The sequence below is a fragment of the Ranitomeya variabilis genome, chromosome 4, assembly GCF_051348905.1.
Source record: "Ranitomeya variabilis isolate aRanVar5 chromosome 4, aRanVar5.hap1, whole genome shotgun sequence".
Classification (NCBI taxonomy): Eukaryota; Metazoa; Chordata; class Amphibia; order Anura; family Dendrobatidae; genus Ranitomeya; species Ranitomeya variabilis.
The window spans coordinates 605100927-605123732 of NC_135235.1; the positions used below are offsets into that span (position 1 = coordinate 605100927).

At 43.5% G+C, this 22806-nt stretch overlaps 1 protein-coding gene and 1 non-coding gene across 3 annotated transcripts; both read right to left on the bottom strand.

Annotated features, from left to right (window-relative positions):
* Nucleotides 1-7705: 7705 nt before the first annotated feature.
* On the bottom strand, nucleotides 7706-12376 carry LOC143769234 (uncharacterized). Of its 2 annotated transcripts, XR_013214286.1 has the most exons (3): nucleotides 11476-12376; nucleotides 11223-11288; nucleotides 7706-9012 (listed from the first exon to the last, which is right to left on the bottom strand). XR_013214286.1 is itself a non-coding variant. In XM_077257771.1 (2 exons), exons 1-2 carry the CDS (start codon nucleotides 12268-12270, stop codon nucleotides 8927-8929), a joined length of 1134 nt encoding a protein of 377 aa, XP_077113886.1. In that variant the 5' UTR covers nucleotides 12271-12376; the 3' UTR covers nucleotides 7706-8926. The 2 variants fall into 2 exon arrangements, 1 of the variants encoding a protein (XP_077113886.1); XM_077257771.1 differs by having other exon boundaries at nucleotides 11223-12376.
* A 7568-nt stretch (nucleotides 12377-19944) lies between these two features.
* On the bottom strand, nucleotides 19945-20133 carry LOC143770762 (U2 spliceosomal RNA). Its single transcript, XR_013214725.1, has one exon. It is a non-coding gene; the product is annotated as a U2 spliceosomal RNA (small nuclear RNA).
* Between the last annotated feature and the right edge of the window lie 2673 nt (nucleotides 20134-22806).

Genomic DNA, 22806 nt, shown 5'->3' on the forward strand with positions numbered 1-22806 from the left:
AAGATAATAATGCTGATATTAAATATAATGTACTCCAAGTGGACGTATATAAGAGTCCCAATGTGTATCTTCAACCAATCTGGCCAACGTCGCTCCAATCTTCATATATCTTCCAGTAAATGGAATCTCCTTCACCCAAATGGGTCAGCAAATGTCCCTCATGTGCTGCAGCTATTAATACTAAAGAAAAAGTAAAAAAAACAAAAAACCCATTAAAAACACTTAAAATCAAAGATGCATGCGGAAATATACACGGGAAAACACACACAGGGGCCGGCGGACTACAAAAATGGGGCAAATGAGATGTTTTCATTTAAGCCCTCCGGATGAATGGTCCGGAGGCGCCATATCCATTGCGTCTCCAATTTCGCAAGTCTTTTAGAGAGTTGCCCACCCCTGATGTTAATTTTTAGGGTATCAATTCCTCTAACCCTCAAGAGGGATGAATCACACCCATGGAACTCCCTGAAGTGCCTAGGTAACGTTTTTAACAAGGAGGAGTCCACGTGGCCGCTGGCCGCCTGTATCCCCAACACATGTTCCCTCACACGGACTTTGAATAAACGGGTAGTCAGACCTACATAAATAAGTCCACATGGACAGGTGGCATAATAGATCACATATCGTGTATTACACGAAATATGTGATCTAATTGAGTATGTTCTGACACCCCTTGAGTCCGTGAAAGTGTCACAGGTGTCCACGTTGGGACAGGCAACACAGCGGCCACATGGACGGCATCCAGGTCCAGGGGCAAATCTCTCCAGAAAAGTTTGGGGATGCTGACTCACATGGTGACTCCGGACCAAACAGTCACGGAGATTTTTAGCCCGTCTAAATGTCAGTAGGGGTCGGGTTGGGAGAAATTTCCCGATAATCGGATCCACCTTTAGGATAGGCCATGCCTTATCAAGCGCATGGCGTATCCGATCAGATTGCGAACTGAAGGTGGTAATGAATCTTGTTTTTTCATAGGCGCCCATATTTGGACGTCTCGGGGGGCCATACATAAGACTATCCCTAGATGTGTGTTTTGCATGTAAATAAGCTCTCTTGATGGACCTCCCACTGTATCCACGTTCCCTAAATCTGAGGCGAAGTTCCTCAGCTCGCTTTTCAAAATCATCCATATCTGAGCAAATGCGTCTCAGGCGTAGGAACTGCCCCACAGGAATAGATTTAACCATGTGTTTTGGGTGTCCAGAGGTAGCGTGCAACAAGGTATTCGTAGATGTTTTTTTACGGAATATATCTGTATTCAGGATACCCCCACTGTCTCTCTTTATCGTGACGTCCAAAAAGTCAATTGAATCAGGATCTGACACAAAAGTAAGGTGGATATTCAGGTCGTTGCCGTTCAAGAGAGACATAAAATGCGTAAGGTCGACGGATGTGCCCTGCCAGATGAAGAAGATATCATCGATATATCGTGTCCACAGGGGAACACGATTAATCGATCCCTGTTCATCTGGCAGGGGGAGGTCCCTCTCCCACAGCCCCAGGAAGAGACCCGCATACGCGGGCGCGAAGGCCGCCCCCATAGCGGTCCCCTGGAGCTGCAGGTAGAAGGACCCCTTGAATACAAAAAAATTGTGGGTGAGGGTGAACTCTAGAAGCTCCAGCAGAAGCGATCTCATACCCATGGATAAAGATGAAGTGTCCAGGAAATATCTTACAGCACGAATACCGTCACTGTGTCTGATGTTGGTGTATAGAGATTCGACATCCGCTGAAACTAATAGAGAACCACCCTCCAAACACAATCCGTCGACCCTACGCAAAAGATCCCCCGTATCCAGGAGAAATGAGGGGAGATTAGAAACAAGAGGCTGCAGGTGGAAATCTATCCATCTATTCACATGCTCCAGCAGATTCCCCCTCCCCGAGATTATAGGTCTACCCGGTGGGGACTGAAGGCCCTTATGAATTTTAGGTAGTAAGTAAAATGTAGGTATAGTCGGCTCTTTGACTACCAGGGCCCCAGCCAGATCTTTGGTGATAACGTCGTCCCGTAAGGCCCTTTGGATGATCGACTCTAATTGTGCAGAAAATGCAGAGAGGGGGTTATATGTAAGTTTTTTATAACATATGTTGTTATTCAATTGCCTAAACGCCTCCCTCTCATACATCTCCACAGGCCACAGGACGACGTTACCACCTTTATCTGCTGGTTTGATAACCACATCGGGCAGATTTTGAAGAAATTGTAGTCTATCCCTCTCAGCTCTAGACAAATTATCATTTTTATGGGACTTCTGGATATGACCAAGATCCTCAGTAACCACCCGAACGAATGTGTCAATAGAGGAACATGTAGACAGAGGGGGGAACCTGCTGGAGCGAGGTCAAATAGATGGAGGGATCAGATTACCTTCATGTATATGTTCCACCGCCAGCTCCTCCAAAATTCTCAACGTATTTTGCTCCTCCTCTGTGGGAAACAAAAGATGTAACTCATTATTGTAATGGTATCTCCTGAACAGCAGCGACCGAGCAAAAATATGAAGATCCTTAATGGTGGAAAATAAATCAAAATTGGACGTCGGAGAAAAGGAGAGACCCCTTTCCAATAGCTGTAAATCAATATCAGAGAGAGTATAACTACTGAGATTAATCACCTTGTTGTCACGTTTGGGTGCTTTAGAGGCTTTATTATTCCTCCTATATGGGTGATATGTATGGTCCCGTAGTCTAGTCCCACCGCCTCCAGACATGTGAGTGGATGCCGACGAGATGTCTGATCTTCCACTTTGAGATGATAGGGAAGTATTGGATAGGACTCTATCTGATTGCTGAATTGCCTTTGTCCTCCATAGGTAGACCCTCTTACTTTGATAGTCCTTATTATCCCTGTGAAATTTAGATGTCTGAGTATCTTGTATTTTCTTCACAGTGGCGTCCATTGACTTATCCAAGTCATTCTCAAATTGTTGTAACTTGGTCGGGGGACAACCTATCTTTACTTCAGCCTGCATTGAGTCAATGGATTTGTCCAACTCAGATATACAGCTGGTATTGAAATTAATCAGTAGCTGCATAAGTGTGGTGGAGCAGGATGTACAGGCCTCCTCCCATTGTGTAATAAATATATTGTCCTCAATTGGGAAGGATGGGAGAATCCTTACTCTGAGGCCCCTGGGGATCATCTTATTTCTAATATATTTTTCCAGGAACATCCTGTTCCACCACAATCGTGAACGCTTCAGAATCATAGTCTTGATGGACAATAATTTATCATCCCACTTTGCATCCACCGGCTGCTGTACGTCCACCCCACCGTCATTAAAAACCTGGTCCATCTGATCGAGCCAGGAACGCTCCTTGGCTCTGTAGTCCATATTAGAGTCCACGCAACCTGTGCATAACACAGCAGACAAATATAAGTAACACACTAAGGTGGAACAATATAAGGTCACCAACATAGTATTTAAACCCAGATAGGGTATATTCAGTACAGAAAAACTGGGACCAAGGGCAGGAACATATAGGACCACTGCCTAAATTAATCAACAACCAAAGGAAAAAGAAGCAGCATAAAGTCCAGATAAATATGTAAACAAACTTTATTAACAATTTATTACAGGTTTAAAAAGAGCAGAGGGAAGTGGTCCCCGTGCTGTACTCAGCACGCACCTACAGAAACAGGGGGTATGTGCCTGTAGTATACAGTGCCTACAAGTAATATTCAACCCCCTGCAGATTTAGCAGGTTTACACATTTGGAATTAACTTGGCATTGTGACATTTGGACTGTAGATCAGCCTGGAAGTGTGAAATGCACTGCAGCAAAAAATAATGTTATTTCTTTGTATATTTTTTTTTTAAATTGTGAAAAGTTGTTTCAGAGGGTCATTTATTATTCAACCCCTCAACCCACCAGAATTCTGTTTGGTTCCCCTAAAGTATTAAGAAGTAGTTCAGGCACAAAGAACAATGAGCTTCACATGCTTGGATTAATTATCTCTTTTTCCAGCCTTTTCTGACTATTTAAGACCCTCCCCAAACTTGTGAATAGCACTCATACATGGTCAACATGGGAAAGACAAAGGAGCATTCCAAGGCCATCAGAGACAAGATCGTGGAGGGTCACAAGGCTGGCAAGGGGTACAAAACCCTTTCCAAGGAGTTGGGCCTACCTGTCTCCACTGTTGGGAGCATCATCCGGAAGTGGAAGGCTTATGGAACTACTGTTAGCCTTCCACGGCCTGGACAGCCTTTGAAAGTTTCCTCCCGTGCCGAGGCCAGGCTTGTCCGAAGAGTCAAGACTAACCCAAGGACAACAAGGAAGGAGCTCCGGGAATATCTCATGGCAGTGGGGACATTGGTTTCAGTCAATACCATAAGTAACGTACTCCACCGCAATGGTCTCCGTTCCAGACGAGCCCGTAAGGTACCTTTACTTTCAAAGCGTCATGTCAAGGCTCGTCTACAGTTTGCTCATGATCACTTGGAGGACTCTGAGACTGACTGGTTCAAGGTTCTCTGGTCTGATGAGACCAAGATCGAGATCTTTGGTGCCAACCACACACGTGACGTTTGGAGACTGGATGGCACTGCATACGACCCCAAGAATACCATTCCTACAGTCAAGCATGGTGGTGGCAGCATCATGCTGTGGGGCTGTTTCTCAGCCAAGGGGCCTGGCCATCTGGTCCGCATCCATGGGAAGATGGATAGCACGGCCTACCTGGAGATTTTGGCCAAGAACCTCCGCTCCTCCATCAAGGATCTTAAGATGGGTCGTCATTTCATCTTCCAACAAGACAACGACCCAAAGCACACAGCCAAGAAAACCAAGGCCTGGTTCAAGAGGCAAAAAATCAAGGTGTTGCAGTGGCCTAGTCAGTCTCCTGACCTTAACCCAATTGAAAACTTGTGGAAGGAGCTCAAGATTAAAGTCCAAATGAGACACCCAAAGAACCTAGATAACTTGGAGAAGATCTGCATGGAGGAGTGGGCCAAGATAACTCCAGAGACCTGTGCCGGCCTGATCAGGTCTTATAAAAGACGATTATTAGCTGTAATTGCAAACAAAGGTTATTCCACAAAATATTAAACCTAAGGGTTGAATAATAATTGACCCACACTTTTATGTTTAAAATTTATAAAAATTTAACTGAGCAACAAAACTTTTTGGTTTGTAAGATTTATGCATCTGTTAATAAATCCTGCTCTTGTTTGAAGTTTGAAGGCTCTAACTTATTTGCATCTTATTAAACCTGCTAAATCTGCAGGGGGTTGAATACTACTTGTAGGCACTGTATATATGCCCACATTATAGCCAAGGCTAGTATAGCAGAAAATTAAGGTGACTGTGCATAGGATTCAAAGAAGCCTGCATTGGACACACAGGTCCATAAGATTAGCTGACAAGCATATTTCATACTAAGTGTATAATACTATACATACCAGGTAATGTGGAAACAAGTCACGGCGTGGATTGGCACTTCACCCCTGTATCCCCCGACGCACGTTTCGGCTATCGCCTTTCTCAAGGGGTGCATAAGCATAGCGCTGGGTTCAATAAATAGTAAAAGACAGCACACACTGATGGATGTGTGCAGTGGGCTAGCCAATGACCACACAGCGCCCAATCAACCTGCACCCAGCACACCTGAGCGCCGCTCCTAATGGAACACATGGGGCCCCATGCTTCACACAGGAGACAGCGCCATGTGATCGGGAACAGGGAGAGCGGCCATGTGATCATATTGAGACCGCATAGCGCTGATCGCGCCAAACAGGCAGATGAAAGTAAATGAATATCTGGCACTGCGGCCGCATTCACAGGGCCTGACATGCGCAGATCAGACATAAACTACGGATGGCTGTGTGGACACACTACATCTGCGCCTGCGCCTGAAGCCGCAGTATACATCTTAATTTAGTGCAGTAGCCATATTACCAGGATCAGACATGCGCAGAACGTCCCTGTGATCGTTTTTTTAGGAGAATTGCTATATCCATGTGCGGCCCTGTGAATGCGGCCGCAGTGCCAGATATTCATTTACTTTCATCTGCCTGTTTGGCGCGATCAGCGCTATGCGGTCTCAATATGATCACATGGCCGCTCTCCCTGTTCCCGATCACATGGCGCTGTCTCCTGTGTGAAGCATGGGGCCCCATGTGTTCCATTAGGAGCGGCGCTCAGGTGTGCTGGGTGCAGGTTGATTGGGCGCTGTGTGGTCATTGGCTAGCCCACTGCACACATCCATCAGTGTGTGCTGTCTTTTACTATTTATTGAACCCAGCGCTATGCTTATGCACCCCTTGAGAAAGGCGATAGCCGAAACGTGCGTCAGGGGATACAGGGGTGAAGTGCCAATCCACGCCGTGACTTGTTTCCACATTACCTGGTATGTATAGTATTATACACTTAGTATGAAATATGCTTGTCAGCTAATCTTATGGACCTGTGTGTCCAATGCAGGCTTCTTTGAATCCTATGCACAGTCACCTTAATTTTCTGCTATACTTGCCTTGGCTATAATGTGGGCATATATATACTACAGGCACATACCCCCTGTTTCTGTAGGTGCGTGCTGAGTACAGCACGGGGACCACTTCCCTCTGCTCTTTTTAAACCTGTAATAAATTGTTAATAAAGTTTGTTTACATATTTATCTGGACTTTATGCTGCTTCTTTTTCCTTTGGTTGTTGATTAATTTAGGCAGTGGTCCTATATGTTCCTGCCCTTGGTCCCAGTTTTTCTGTACTGAATATACCCTATCTGGGTTTAAATACTATGTTGGTGACCTTATATTGTTCCACCTTAGTGTGTTACTTATATTTGTCTGCTGTGTTATGCACAGGTTGCGTGGACTCTAATATGGACTACAGAGCCAAGGAGCGTTCCTGGCTCGATCAGATGGACCAGGTTTTTAATGACGGTGGGGTGGACGTACAGCAGCCAGTGGATGCAAAGTGGGATGATAAATTATTGTCCATCAAGACTATGATTCTGAAGCGTTCACGATTGTGGTGGAACAGGATGTTCCTGGAAAAATATATTAGAAATAAGATGATCCCCAGGGGCCTCAGAGTAAGGATTCTCCCATCCTTCCCAATTGAGGACAATATATTTATTACACAATGGGAGGAGGCCTGTACATCCTGCTCCACCACACTTATGCAGCTACTGATTAATTTCAATACCAGCTGTATATCTGAGTTGGACAAATCCATTGACTCAATGCAGGCTGAAGTAAAGATAGGTTGTCCCCCGACCAAGTTACAACAATTTGAGAATGACTTGGATAAGTCAATGGACGCCACTGTGAAGAAAATACAAGATACTCAGACATCTAAATTTCACAGGGATAATAAGGACTATCAAAGTAAGAGGGTCTACCTATGGAGGACAAAGGCAATTCAGCAATCAGATAGAGTCCTATCCAATACTTCCCTATCATCTCAAAGTGGAAGATCAGACATCTCGTCGGCATCCACTCACATGTCTGGAGGCGGTGGGACTAGACTACGGGACCATACATATCACCCATATAGAATAACAACTTATAAGACTAAACACCATGGTAACTCATAATATGACAAAAATCTGTACCATAGGTGAAAAAGGACCAACAAGACCTATCATCAAGATAAGCACATGACACAAGAGGGAAACGATGAAAAATGGTCACACACAATAAATAGAAATGCTATAACCTTTATTAATACCAAACCACAATATTAAAACCAGGTGAGCGGAGGGAAGGTAGTAAAGCACAGAAAACACTGTTATGAAGTTAACAGGAAGGGCGCCACCAGAGATAACAGTCCTACAGGCTTATACATTATCAGAGTAAACAAATAAGCAAAAATAGGAAACAAATAGTAAAAAACTAAATAAACCAAAATAATAACTTGATCCTACTGCAGTCAGGGATACCAAGCCAAGTACCAACTGTTTCACATATAAGATAGGTGAGTGCAAGAACCGCTATAATGCTATCCTAATTGAAATCCCATACCTATCAAACCGACACAGTAGATATTAATAAAGCAAGGTACCCACCGCACAGAGGACTGTAGTACTGGAGGCGCGCTTCCACCCCAACGCGCGTTTCGGCGATCACACCTTCATCAGGGGGCAAAGACAGTGAGTGCACATGGGTTTAAAAAGCTCCCGGACAGGAAATGAGCAGGTGCAGCGACCAAAATGGTCCGTACGGCAACAGGGAAGAGAGAAACAGTGACCGCATCTGCCGGAAGTGAAGGGGCGTGGCTGTCAAATTGATAACGCAGTAACGTGCAAACCATGACGCAGAAGCGTCAAAAAGAGAACGCATTAACATGGAATTCAGAACGCTCCAGCGTCCAAAACCACAACGCTAACAGCGTCCAAAAACCTCCAAGTAATCGCGAAATTTCATGAACACCATAGCGCCGGCTGCGTCCAATGGGGGCCAAAGGGAGCCGAGGACCACTGGGGCCCCAAGTGGACCACAGCACCCAAAGGTCACCACAGGAACGCTCCGGCGCATAGGAATCGCTAAGGCAGCACCCACAGATATAATAACTGCTAGGTGGAGTCACCACAACCACTAAAAATAGCCCCATTTAATTATACATGGACAAACATAAAACCATAAAATATATAAAGACAAAAAGGGCAGATACCAATAAATGACTAGGACACCAACCACAAACTATACATTGCTTAATCACCTCTATTCGCATAGAAGTACAAGAAGCTCACAGTTAATGAAAACTTAATACATAATCTATACATTGCAAACGAAATGGCAATCACATATATAGATAACAATAATAAATATAAAGAAAACATATATATACAAACAACTATGATTATAAAGACAAGGCTTTATCATAGTGGCCGTGGTCCATTACTCATTAATGCCTTCTGAATCCTTTTCTTTCTTTTTTCCTTTGTTCTCTTCTTTTTATTCTCTTTTTTTCTTATTCACACCGTTAAGGAAATGTCCTCTTCATAACATCGTAATACAAAAATATGGAATATGCCACAGGAAACTACCAGGTCAACATGTGCTAAAAACAACGAGGTAAGTAAAAAACAAGATTAAAAACAAAGAACTAACAGCGTAAACATGCAGATACTACAAGCAGGACCGATAGCAGCATATACACTTAGGAGAGGAGCAGTTGTATTGATACCGATTCTTACAAGAAGGGGGCATAGCTAATATTGTCATTGAGGCCGGTTGGCTGAACTGTGCCCAGAGTCCATATCCATCTTGACTCGACACGGGCCAGCCTCTGGAAGGTACCACCCCCGCGGATCCCTACTTCCAGTAAATCAATCCCTCTAGCCCTGAGAAGATCAGGGTTACAGTTGTGAAAGGTCTTGAAGTGGCGTGGTATTGTTTTAAGGGTGGATGTGTCTTCCACAGTAGCCGCTGCGCCGATGCCCAAGACATGTTCCCGGATGCGTGTTTTTAGTTGGCGGGTGGTCATTCCTACGTACATTTTGTCACAAGGGCATGTGACAACATAGATCACATTAGTACTAGTACAGGTTATTTTTTTCTTTATTTTAAATTCGCGTGATCTATCCCAGTTGGCAAATACGCCAATTCTCTCAATGTTTGGGCATGCGACACAGCGGCCACACGGAACACACCCCACCCGAACCGCCATACTATCAAGAAATGTGGTCCTCCTCTCACCGGTATAATGGCTATGCACCAGGGTATCCCTGAGATTCCTGGACCGTCTAACTGCAATCCCAGCCCTCTCAGGGAGATATCGTGCAATAACAGGGTCAGCCCTCAATACATGCCATGATTTTTGTAGGATATTTTTCATCATCGGGAATTGGGAGTGGTACCTAGTAACAAATCTGACAATATCATGCTCTTGTTTAGCATTGCTCTTATATAGTAGTGAATCCCTCGAGGAGTATTTCGCTCTATTGAACGCTTTTTTGATACTACGTTTACTATGGCCTCTGGACACTAATCTGTTTTTTAAATCTTCAGCCTGTTCGCAGAAATCCGTCTCAGTAGAACAGAGTCTACGTAGACGGAGAAATTGCCCCGTGGGGACTGATTTAATGACATGATCCGGGTGTGAGGAGGAGGCGTGCAACAAGAGATTGGTAGAGGTGGGTTTCCTGTAAATAACTGTCTGCAGGTCACCATGAACATCTCGTTTAGTCATGACATCTAAGAATTCGATGGCATTGCCATCGAATTTATATGTCAATTTGATATTACTGGTGTTATCATTGAGGGATGTCATAAATTCCTGCAGACTGGTAGACGGGCCCCGCCAGATCATAAAAATGTCGTCAATGTACCGTGTCCACAAGAGGACACGGCACATTGACTCCGGATGATCTGGCAGGGAGAGGCCCCTCTCCCACAGCCCCAAGAACAGATTAGCGTAGGCAGGGGCAAAAGGGGCACCCATTGCTGTTCCTTGGAGCTGCAGGAAGAAGGACCCCTTAAAAACAAAAAAATTATGAGTTAAAGAAAATTCCAGGAGATCACAAATAAGTGTTTTGATTTCAATTGAAGAGTTGGATGCATCTAAGAAGAACTTGACCGCTCGAAGGCCATCGGAGTGTCGAATGCTGGTGTACAACGACTCGACGTCGGCTGTAACTAATAATTCCTCATCCCCGAGACTGACCCCATCCATAAGTCTCAGGAATTCACCCGTATCTTTAAGATACGACGGAAGACTTAAAACCAATGGCTGCAGCTTAGAGTCGATCCATTGGTTTACCTTCTCGAGGTAATTACCTCTACCAGATATTATAGGACGCCCAGGGGGCGTCTTTGTGTCCTTGTGTATCTTGGGGAGAAGATAGAATGTAGGAATTGTAGAATCACTTGTCAATAATGCTGATGCTAATTCATTGGTAATGGTACCCGCATCTCTAGCCTGTTTCACAATATCACCAAGTTGTTTAGAGAAGGCGGACAAGGGGTTAAACGTGAGTTTTTTGTAACAAACTTTGTTGTTTAACTGGCGATAGGCCTCCTTCTCATACATTGAGTTAGGCCACACCACCACGTTACCCCCCTTGTCCGCCGGCTTAAACACAACATCCCCAAGATCTTGAAGGACACGAAGACGCCCCCTCTCCTCAGCTGTTAAATTATCTTTATAGATATGTTTGGGGATTCCCTGAAAATCTTTGGTAACCAATTGTACAAATAAATCTACATTTGGACATGAAGACAGGGGAGGGAATTTTTTAGATCTAGAACGAATGGAGGTTGGGATCATACCTCCTTCAGGGGTGTCGTGTTCAACTGCCAACTCTTCCAAAGTACGAAGGGCTATCTGTTCTTCCTCTGTGGGGAAGAGTGCAGCCAGATTACCATCAAAGAAGTATTTTTTGAAAATTAATGATCTGGCAAAGAGGTGAAGATCTTTTACAGCCTCAAATACATCAAATGGTGCTGCAGGTGAAAAAGATAGGCCCTTCTCTAATAGTTCTAAATCAATGTCAGTAAAATCATGTGAGCTAAGGTTAATTACCTTGTTGTTATATTTACGGGGTTCCGTGGAGGAATCATCTCGTCTGTAAGGATGAAACATAAAATCTCTCTGGTTCCGTGTGGTCATTCTTGACCGTGTGGTCACTGACGATGTAGATCGTTCCGAAGTATCACTTACAGAAGAGATGGACGACTGAGACTGGGCCCGCCTCATCTGTCCATCGCCTTGTCTACTTTTTCTCCACAGGTACACCCTTTTACACTCGTAGTCATGACGATCTCTACCAATTTTGGATGACTGGGTATCTTGAATTTTTTTAACCACATTTTCCAAGGATTTCTCAATTTGTTTATTGCATAGGTCAAGTTGTTCCACAGTCCCACATTTTTTCAATTCCTCCTCTGCCACTTTAATAGATGCATCCAACTGTTCAATGATACCTTTATTATAATCTCCCAATAACTTCATAAGTTGACCAGAACAATTATTGCACGCCTCCTCCCAACCCGAAATGAAGGCCGCATCCTCCACAGGAAAAGTAGGGATAACCCGAACTCTAAGGCCACGTGGGATCATTTTTCTATTTTGGTACCCTTCCAAAAAGCTACAGTTCCACCAAAGTTTTGTCCGTTTTATCACCATATTTTGTAGCTCCATAACTTGTTCCTCCCATCTGCGATCGGTAGCCTGCTGTGTGATGGAAACATCACCTCCGAACACCTGATCAATATGTGAACGCCAAGCTATTTCCTTGGCTCTGAAGTCCATGCCTATAAGCAACCCTGTGCAAAACACAGCAAGAAATGAATAACAACTTATAAGACTAAACACCATGGTAACTCATAATATGACAAAAATCTGTACCATAGGTGAAAAAGGACCAACAAGACCTATCATCAAGATAAGCACATGACACAAGAGGGAAACGATGAAAAATGGTCACACACAATAAATAGAAATGCTATAACCTTTATTAATACCAAACCACAATATTAAAACCAGGTGAGCGGAGGGAAGGTAGTAAAGCGCCCTTCCTGTTAACTTCATAACAGTGTTTTCTGTGCTTTACTACCTTCCCTCCGCTCACCTGGTTTTAATATTGTGGTTTGGTATTAATAAAGGTTATAGCATTTCTATTTATTGTGTGTGACCATTTTTCATCGTTTCCCTCTTGTGTCATGTGCTTATCTTGATGATAGGTCTTGTTGGTCCTTTTTCACCTATGGTACAGATTTTTGTCATATTATGAGTTACCATGGTGTTTAGTCTTATAAGTTGTTATTCATTTCTTGCTGTGTTTTGCACAGGGTTGCTTATAGGCATGGACTTCAGAGCCAAGGAAATAGCTTGGCGTTCACATATTGATCAGGTGTTCGGAGGTGATGTTTCCATCACACAGCAGGCTACCGATCGCAGATGGGAGGAACAAGTTATGGAGCTACAAAATATGGTGATAAAACGGACAAAACTTTGGTGGAACTGTAGCTTTTTGGAAGGGTACCAAAATAGAAAAATGATCCCACGTGGCCTTAGAGTTCGGGTTATCCCTACTTTTCCTGTGGAGGATGCGGCCTTCATTTCGGGTTGGGAGGAGGCGTGCAATAATTGTTCTGGTCAACTTATGAAGTTATTGGGAGATTATAATAAAGGTATCATTGAACAGTTGGATGCATCTATTAAAGTGGCAGAGGAGGAATTGAAAAAATGTGGGACTGTGGAACAACTTGACCTATGCAATAAACAAATTGAGAAATCCTTGGAAAATGTGGTTAAAAAAATTCAAGATACCCAGTCATCCAAAATTGGTAGAGATCGTCATGACTACGAGTGTAAAAGGGTGTACCTGTGGAGAAAAAGTAGACAAGGCGATGGACAGATGAGGTGGGCCCAGTCTCAGTCGTCCATCTCTTCTGTAAGTGATACTTCGGAACGATCTACATCGTCAGTGACCACACGGTCAAGAATGACCACACGGAACCAGAGAGATTTTATGTTTCATCCTTACAGACGAGATGATTCCTCCACGGAACCCCGTAAATATAACAACAAGGTAATTAACCTTAGCTCACATGATTTTACTGACATTGATTTAGAACTATTAGAGAAGGGCCTATCTTTTTCACCTGCAGCACCATTTGATGTATTTGAGGCTGTAAAAGATCTTCACCTCTTTGCCAGATCATTAATTTTCAAAAAATACTTCTTTGATGGTAATCTGGCTGCACTCTTCCCCACAGAGGAAGAACAGATAGCCCTTCGTACTTTGGAAGAGTTGGCAGTTGAACACGACACCCCTGAAGGAGGTATGATCCCAACCTCCATTCGTTCTAGATCTAAAAAATTCCCTCCCCTGTCTTCATGTCCAAATGTAGATTTATTTGTACAATTGGTTACCAAAGATTTTCAGGGAATCCCCAAACATATCTATAAAGATAATTTAACAGCTGAGGAGAGGGGGCGTCTTCGTGTCCTTCAAGATCTTGGGGATGTTGTGTTTAAGCCGGCGGACAAGGGGGGTAACGTGGTGGTGTGGCCTAACTCAATGTATGAGAAGGAGGCCTATCGCCAGTTAAACAACAAAGTTTGTTACAAAAAACTCACGTTTAACCCCTTGTCCGCCTTCTCTAAACAACTTGGTGATATTGTGAAACAGGCTAGAGATGCGGGTACCATTACCAATGAATTAGCATCAGCATTATTGACAAGTGATTCTACAATTCCTACATTCTATCTTCTCCCCAAGATACACAAGGACACAAAGACGCCCCCTGGGCGTCCTATAATATCTGGTAGAGGTAATTACCTCGAGAAGGTAAACCAATGGATCGACTCTAAGCTGCAGCCATTGGTTTTAAGTCTTCCGTCGTATCTTAAAGATACGGGTGAATTCCTGAGACTTATGGATGGGGTCAGTCTCGGGGATGAGGAATTATTAGTTACAGCCGACGTCGAGTCGTTGTACACCAGCATTCGACACTCCGATGGCCTTCGAGCGGTCAAGTTCTTCTTAGATGCATCCAACTCTTCAATTGAAATCAAAACACTTATTTGTGATCTCCTGGAATTTTCTTTAACTCATAATTTTTTTGTTTTTAAGGGGTCCTTCTTCCTGCAGCTCCAAGGAACAGCAATGGGTGCCCCTTTTGCCCCTGCCTACGCTAATCTGTTCTTGGGGCTGTGGGAGAGGGGCCTCTCCCTGCCAGATCATCCGGAGTCAATGTGCCGTGTCCTCTTGTGGACACGGTACATTGACGACATTTTTATGATCTGGCGGGGCCCGTCTACCAGTCTGCAGGAATTTATGACATCCCTCAATGATAACACCAGTAATATCAAATTGACATATAAATTCGATGGCAATGCCATCGAATTCTTAGATGTCATGACTAAACGAGATGTTCATGGTGACCTGCAGACAGTTATTTACAGGAAACCCACCTCTACCAATCTCTTGTTGCACGCCTCCTCCTCACACCCGGATCATGTCATTAAATCAGTCCCCACGGGGCAATTTCTCCGTCTACGTAGACTCTGTTCTACTGAGACGGATTTCTGCGAACAGGCTGAAGATTTAAAAAACAGATTAGTGTCCAGAGGCCATAGTAAACGTAGTATCAAAAAAGCGTTCAATAGAGCGAAATACTCCTCGAGGGATTCACTACTATATAAGAGCAATGCTAAACAAGAGCATGATATTGTCAGATTTGTTACTAGGTACCACTCCCAATTCCCGATGATGAAAAATATCCTACAAAAATCATGGCATGTATTGAGGGCTGACCCTGTTATTGCACGATATCTCCCTGAGAGGGCTGGGATTGCAGTTAGACGGTCCAGGAATCTCAGGGATACCCTGGTGCATAGCCATTATACCGGTGAGAGGAGGACCACATTTCTTGATAGTATGGCGGTTCGGGTGGGGTGTGTTCCGTGTGGCCGCTGTGTCGCATGCCCAAACATTGAGAGAATTGGCGTATTTGCCAACTGGGATAGATCACGCGAATTTAAAATAAAGAAAAAAATAACCTGTACTAGTACTAATGTGATCTATGTTGTCACATGCCCTTGTGACAAAATGTACGTAGGAATGACCACCCGCCAACTAAAAACACGCATCCGGGAACATGTCTTGGGCATCGGCGCAGCGGCTACTGTGGAAGACACATCCACCCTTAAAACAATACCACGCCACTTCAAGACCTTTCACAACTGTAACCCTGATCTTCTCAGGGCTAGAGGGATTGATTTACTGGAAGTAGGGATCCGCGGGGGTGGTACCTTCCAGAGGCTGGCCCGTGTCGAGTCAAGATGGATATGGACTCTGGGCACAGTTCAGCCAACCGGCCTCAATGACAATATTAGCTATGCCCCCTTCTTGTAAGAATCGGTATCAATACAACTGCTCCTCTCCTAAGTGTATATGCTGCTATCGGTCCTGCTTGTAGTATCTGCATGTTTACGCTGTTAGTTCTTTGTTTTTAATCTTGTTTTTTACTTACCTCGTTGTTTTTAGCACATGTTGACCTGGTAGTTTCCTGTGGCATATTCCATATTTTTGTATTACGATGTTATGAAGAGGACATTTCCTTAACGGTGTGAATAAGAAAAAAAGAGAATAAAAAGAAGAGAACAAAGGAAAAAAGAAAGAAAAGGATTCAGAAGGCATTAATGAGTAATGGACCACGGCCACTATGATAAAGCCTTGTCTTTATAATCATAGTTGTTTGTATATATATGTTTTCTTTATATTTATTATTGTTATCTATATATGTGATTGCCATTTCGTTTGCAATGTATAGATTATGTATTAAGTTTTCATTAACTGTGAGCTTCTTGTACTTCTATGCGAATAGAGGTGATTAAGCAATGTATAGTTTGTGGTTGGTGTCCTAGTCATTTATTGGTATCTGCCCTTTTTGTCTTTATATATTTTATGGTTTTATGTTTGTCCATGTATAATTAAATGGGGCTATTTTTAGTGGTTGTGGTGACTCCACCTAGCAGTTATTATATCTGTGGGTGCTGCCTTAGCGATTCCTATGCGCCGGAGCGTTCCTGTGGTGACCTTTGGGTGCTGTGGTCCACTTGGGGCCCCAGTGGTCCTCGGCTCCCTTTGGCCCCCATTGGACGCAGCCGGCGCTATGGTGTTCATGAAATTTCGCGATTACTTGGAGGTTTTTGGACGCTGTTAGCGTTGTGGTTTTGGACGCTGGAGCGTTCTGAATTCCATGTTAATGCGTTCTCTTTTTGACGCTTCTGCGTCATGGTTTGCACGTTACTGCGTTATCAATTTGACAGCCACGCCCCTTCACTTCCGGCAGATGCGGTCACTGTTTCTCTCTTCCCTGTTGCCGTACGGACCATTTTGGTCGCTGCACCTGCTCATTTCCTGTCCGGGAGCTTTTTAAACCCATGTACACTCACTGTCTTTGCCCCCTGATGAAGGTGTGATCGCCGAAACGCGCGTTGGGGTGGAAGCGCGCCTCCAGTACTACAGTCCTCTGTGCGGTGGGTACCTTGCTTTATTAATATCTACTGTGTCGGTTTGATAGGTATGGGATTTCAATTAGGATAGCATTATAGCGGTTCTTGCACTCACCTATCTTATATGTGAAACAGTTGGTACTTGGCTTGGTATCCCTGACTGCAGTAGGATCAAGTTATTATTTTGGTTTATTTAGTTTTTTACTATTTGTTTCCTATTTTTGCTTATTTGTTTACTCTGATAATGTATAAGCCTGTAGGACTGTTATCTCTGGTGGCGCCCTTCCTGTTAACTTCATAACAGTGTTTTCTGTGCTTTACTACCTTCCCTCCGCTCACCTGGTTTTAATATTGTGGTTTGGTATTAATAAAGGTTATAGCATTTCTATTTATTGTGTGTGACCATTTTTCATATCACCCATATAGGAGGAATAATAAAGCCTCTAAAGCACCCAAACGTGACAACAAGGTGATTAATCTCAGTAGTTATACTCTCTCTGATATTGATTTACAGCTATTGGAAAGGGGTCTCTCCTTTTCTCCGACGTCCAATTTTGATTTATTTTCCACCATTAAGGATCTTCATATTTTTGCTCGGTCGCTGCTGTTCAGGAGATACCATTACAATAATGAGTTACATCTTTTGTTTCCCACAGAGGAGGAGCAAAATACGTTGAGAATTTTGGAGGAGCTGGCGGTGGAACATATACATGAAGGTAATCTGATCCCTCCATCTATTTGACCTCGCTCCAGCAGGTTCCCCCCTCTGTCTACATGTTCCTCTATTGACACATTCGTTCGGGTGGTTACTGAGGATCTTGGTCATATCCAGAAGTCCCATAAAAATGATAATTTGTCTAGAGCTGAGAGGGATAGACTACAATTTCTTCAAAATCTGCCCGATGTGGTTATCAAACCAGCAGATAAAGGTGGTAACGTCGTCCTGTGGCCTGTGGAGATGTATGAGAGGGAGGCGTTTAGGCAATTGAATAACAACATATGTTATAAAAAACTTACATATAACCCCCTCTCTGCATTTTCTGCACAATTAGAGTCGATCATCCAAAGGGCCTTACGGGACGACGTTATCACCAAAGATCTGGCTGGGGCCCTGGTAGTCAAAGAGCCGACTATACCTACATTTTACTTACTACCTAAAATTCATAAGGGCCTTCAGTCCCCACCGGGTAGACCTATAATCTCGGGGAGGGGGAATCTGCTGGAGCATGTGAATAGATGGATAGATTTCCACCTGCAGCCTCTTGTTTCTAATCTCCCCTCATTTCTCCTGGATACGGGGGATCTTTTGCGTAGGGTCGACGGATTGTGTTTGGAGGGTGGTTCTCTATTAGTTTCAGCGGATGTCGAATCTCTATACACCAACATCAGACACAGTGACGGTATTCGTGCTGTAAGATATTTCCTGGACACTTCATCTTTATCCATGGGTATGAGATCGCTTCTGCTGGAGCTTCTAGAGTTCACCCTCACCCACAATTTTTTTGTATTCAAGGGGTCCTTCTACCTGCAGCTCCAGGGGACCGCTATGGGGGCGGCCTTCGCGCCCGCGTATGCGGGTCTCTTCCTGGGGCTGTGGGAGAGGGACCTCCCCCTGCCAGATGAACAGGGATCGATTAATCGTGTTCCCCTGTGGACACGATATATCGATGATATCTTCTTCATCTGGCAGGGCACATCCGTCGACCTTACGCATTTTATGTCTCTCTTGAACGGCAACGACCTGAATATCCACCTTACTTTTGTGTCAGATCCTGATTCAATTGACTTTTTGGACGTCACGATAAAGAGAGACAGTGGGGGTATCCTGAATACGGATATATTCCGTAAAAAAACATCTACGAATACCTTGTTGCACGCTACCTCTGGACACCCAAAACACATGGTTAAATCTATTCCTGTGGGGCAGTTCCTACGCCTGAGACGCATTTGCTCAGATATGGATGATTTTGAAAAGCGAGCTGAGGAACTTCGCCTCAGATTTAGGGAACGTGGATACAGTGGGAGGTCCATCAAGAGAGCTTATTTACGTGCAAAACACACATCTAGGTATAGTCTTATGTATGGCCCCCCGAGACGTCCAAATATGGGCGCCTATGAAAAAACAAGATTCATTACCACCTTCAGTTCGCAATCTGATCGGATACGCCATGCGCTTGATAAGGCATGGCCTATCCTAAAGGTGGATCCGATTATCGGGAAATTTCTCCCAACCCGAAAGGGCCGCGCTTAGTAACCCGATGTTTACCCTGGTTACCATCGTAAATGTAAAAAAAACCAAACACTACATACTCACATTCCGGTGTCCGTCAGGTCCCTTGCCGTCTGCTTCCCGCACTGACTGACTGCCGGCCGTAAAGTGAAAGCACAGCACAGCGGTGACGTCACCGCTCTGCTGTTAAGGGCCGGCGCTCAGTCAGTACAGGAAGCGGACGCCGGGGGACTCGAATGTGAGTATGTACTGTTTGTTATTTTTACTTTAACGCTGGTAACCAGGGTAAACATCAGGTTACTAAGCGCGGCCCTGCGCTTAGCAACCCGATGTTTACCCTGGTTACCCGGGGACCTAGGCATCGTTTGTCGCTGGAGAGCGGTCTGTGTGAGAGCTCCCCAGCGACATAGCAGCGACGCTGCAGCGATCAGCATCGTTGTCTGTATCGCTGCAGCATCGCTGTGTGTGACGGGGCCTTTAAATTTAAACACCAAGTACTGACAGCAGGGGCCTAATTACAGTATATTTGCAACACTGTAACAAACAACCTGTTGCAACCAGTAAAGACAAATTGATTGATTGATTGCATATTGAATGCAATACAATGCTTGACATACATAGGTGAAAGCAAGGCAAGGCACACAAAATGTTGCAAATGGTCAAGTGAAATCGACCAAAATGCTACATTTGGCATCTGAAATGTGCTTCTTTGACCCTGAAAAGAATTCACATTAAGGTGCTAAAAGACAACTTGCGCTGATTTCAATTCAATGTTTTTGGAAACCAGATCAGAGAAGGAGTGCACTGTTCCCGGAGATACTGCAATAACGGATCAATGCGTGGAGTGGACAGAGGAAGCTCTTTTTCCTTCTCCGTGCTCTAAAAATCCATTTAATATATGGTCCCCAAATACGGGACGTATCAGATTTTAAACTGATAAGAACAGTTTTTTTTCTTTTTTTCCCTCAGATGGAAAATTCTACGGTCTAGAAATCAAAGACCAAAGAAAACTATTCCCAAACAGCTGCGTCAAATCCAAAACACAAAAGCTGTTCCCATCATCATCGGAAATATTTTTTTTTTTTTAATTCATAGTACAACATAAAAAAAAACAATCAAGAAGTATCTACAAGGTATCTCCACTTTTTCACCTTCCAAATTCCCTCCGCATCCGCCTCCCCCTTCCTTTCCTTATTCCACAAAAATCAAACATATATCTTCCCCAAAATCACCTTCACAGTATTTTTAACAGCAATATTCTTCCTCTTAAACACATACACATTTCCCACATCCCATAACACTTCCTTTATACATGCAAGCATTAGCCACAACACTCTCTCCTTCACTCTATCACACAGCCCTAAACCAAACATGACCAATTCAAAGGATAAAAAACTCACACCACTCAAATCTTTGCACAAAGGACCCATTCTTCCAATCACATCTCTAGCATACTGACAATTCCAAAATACATGTATTACACTTTCACTCCCACCACAACCTTCTCTCGGACACATCTCACTCCTCACTAAACCCCTATTTCTCTGAAACTCTCTTACTGGTAAAACTCCATGCAATGACTGCCACACAATCTCACCGTCTATTCGTCATACCATCCATCCGTACTTTCTTCCACACTTTTTGTACATCAGCCCCTCTAACCATATTGATGTCTCACTCCATCTCTCTACACTCAATCATCCTATACACAGCCTTCTTCTTTTCCATCAATCTTACATCCACATCACACAACTCATACTTAACCAAAAACGTATAAACCCACATATACCATACAGGCACCGCAAAAGCAACCGGACACCTCAAATCCCTTTCCCTCCATTTTAACCTAAACAAATAAGCTCCAAATAAATACCTACACATAGGTGAAAACTTCCCATCCGCCCTAATCACTTTCAGCACAAACACAACAATATTCACACCAAAAAAAACTTCCAGATTTGGAGAACCCAACCCACCATTTTCCAATCTCTTAAGCAAAATATCTGTCCTAGCCCTCTCCATTTTTGAATTCCATAAAAACACGAACAAAATGCTATTTAAACCCCTCACACACATATACTCTGGTTGAAACACTACTGCTATAAACAAAAAGATCGGCAACACCACACTCTTAATAACTAAAATTTTTCCAAAAAATGTAAGGTTTCTCAACCTCCAAAAACACAACTTCCGCTCAACCTTCTCTTTTGCATCATCCCAACTTTCCTTCCCATCCAACTTATCTGAAAACTTCACACCCAACACTTTAATAGACCCATTAACCACATTGACTCCAACATCCCTACTTAAAACACCATTTCCAAAAACCTTACACTCACTCTTTTCCCAATTAACTTTAAACGCTAACACACCAAAAAAAAAGGACACTAATAACTTCACCCGCCTCACCGAACATTCTGAATCGCACAATACACACACATCATCCATATAATCACGGACTTTGCACTCCCTACCCCCTCCACCTGGCACTTGCACACCCCGAATCACCTTATCTTTCCTCAGCATACAAAGCAAAGGTTCAATTGCACAAATAAAGGCCACAGGGGATAAAGGACACCCCTGTCAAACTCCCGAAAAGACATTCACTCTCCTTCCCACATAACCATTCATCAAAACACAACTGTAAATATCCTTATATAAACTCCTCACTCGCCCAACAAAATCAGCTGGAAAACCCATTCTTAACAACACACTAAACAAACAAACATGCGACAATCTATCATATGCCTTCTCAAAATCTAAACTCAACAAAAACACACTCTTCTTTCGCCCCATATAGTCCCACAAACAATCTCTCAGCATACACACACAATCATGTATACGCCTCCCAGGTACCGCACAACACTGTTCATCCCCAATCACACTCTATCACATCACGCATCCTATTCGCCATTAACTTTGCATAGATTTTATAATCACATTTTAATAATGTTATCGGCCTCCAATTTTTCAAACTCCCTCAAATCCCCCTTTTTAGGTATCAACACAACCATTCCCGCATGCATACTCTCAACCACCTCCATATTTGCCCACATATACTTACATACATCCACAAAATCATTACCAATCACATCCCACATCACTCGATAAAACTCTACTGGGAGACCATCCTCCTCTGGCATCTTATTTAGCGCCATATTATTCATTACCTTCCACACCTCGCCACTAGTCACCTCACACATCACACTCTCCCTTTGCGTCTCAGTCAACTTGCTCTCTAACATACCTAACACATCACTCTCCAAACCCTCATCCCTCCCCTTCACTGCATACAACTCCTCATAAAACTTAGCCACCTCTTCACACATATCCTCTCCACTCACTTCTCTTCCATCCTCCCCACTCAGCACACTCATACTCTGCTTTTTCCCAAACACCTTTTTAATGAAATGAAACGTGAACATTTCTCATCATGTTCCATTTTGTCAATTTTAGCTCTAAAAACTATTCTCCTCCCTTTCTCTAACAAAAAATCATTAATTTCCTTTTTCACCTGTAATATTTCCTATTCCACCTCCATCCCTCCTTCCCTCAACTTATACAATACACTCAAACGTGCATTCAACCTAACAAAATTCTCTCTTTTAATAGCTGCAAACTTATACCCTAAACTTCTAAAGAACATTTTTGTTTTT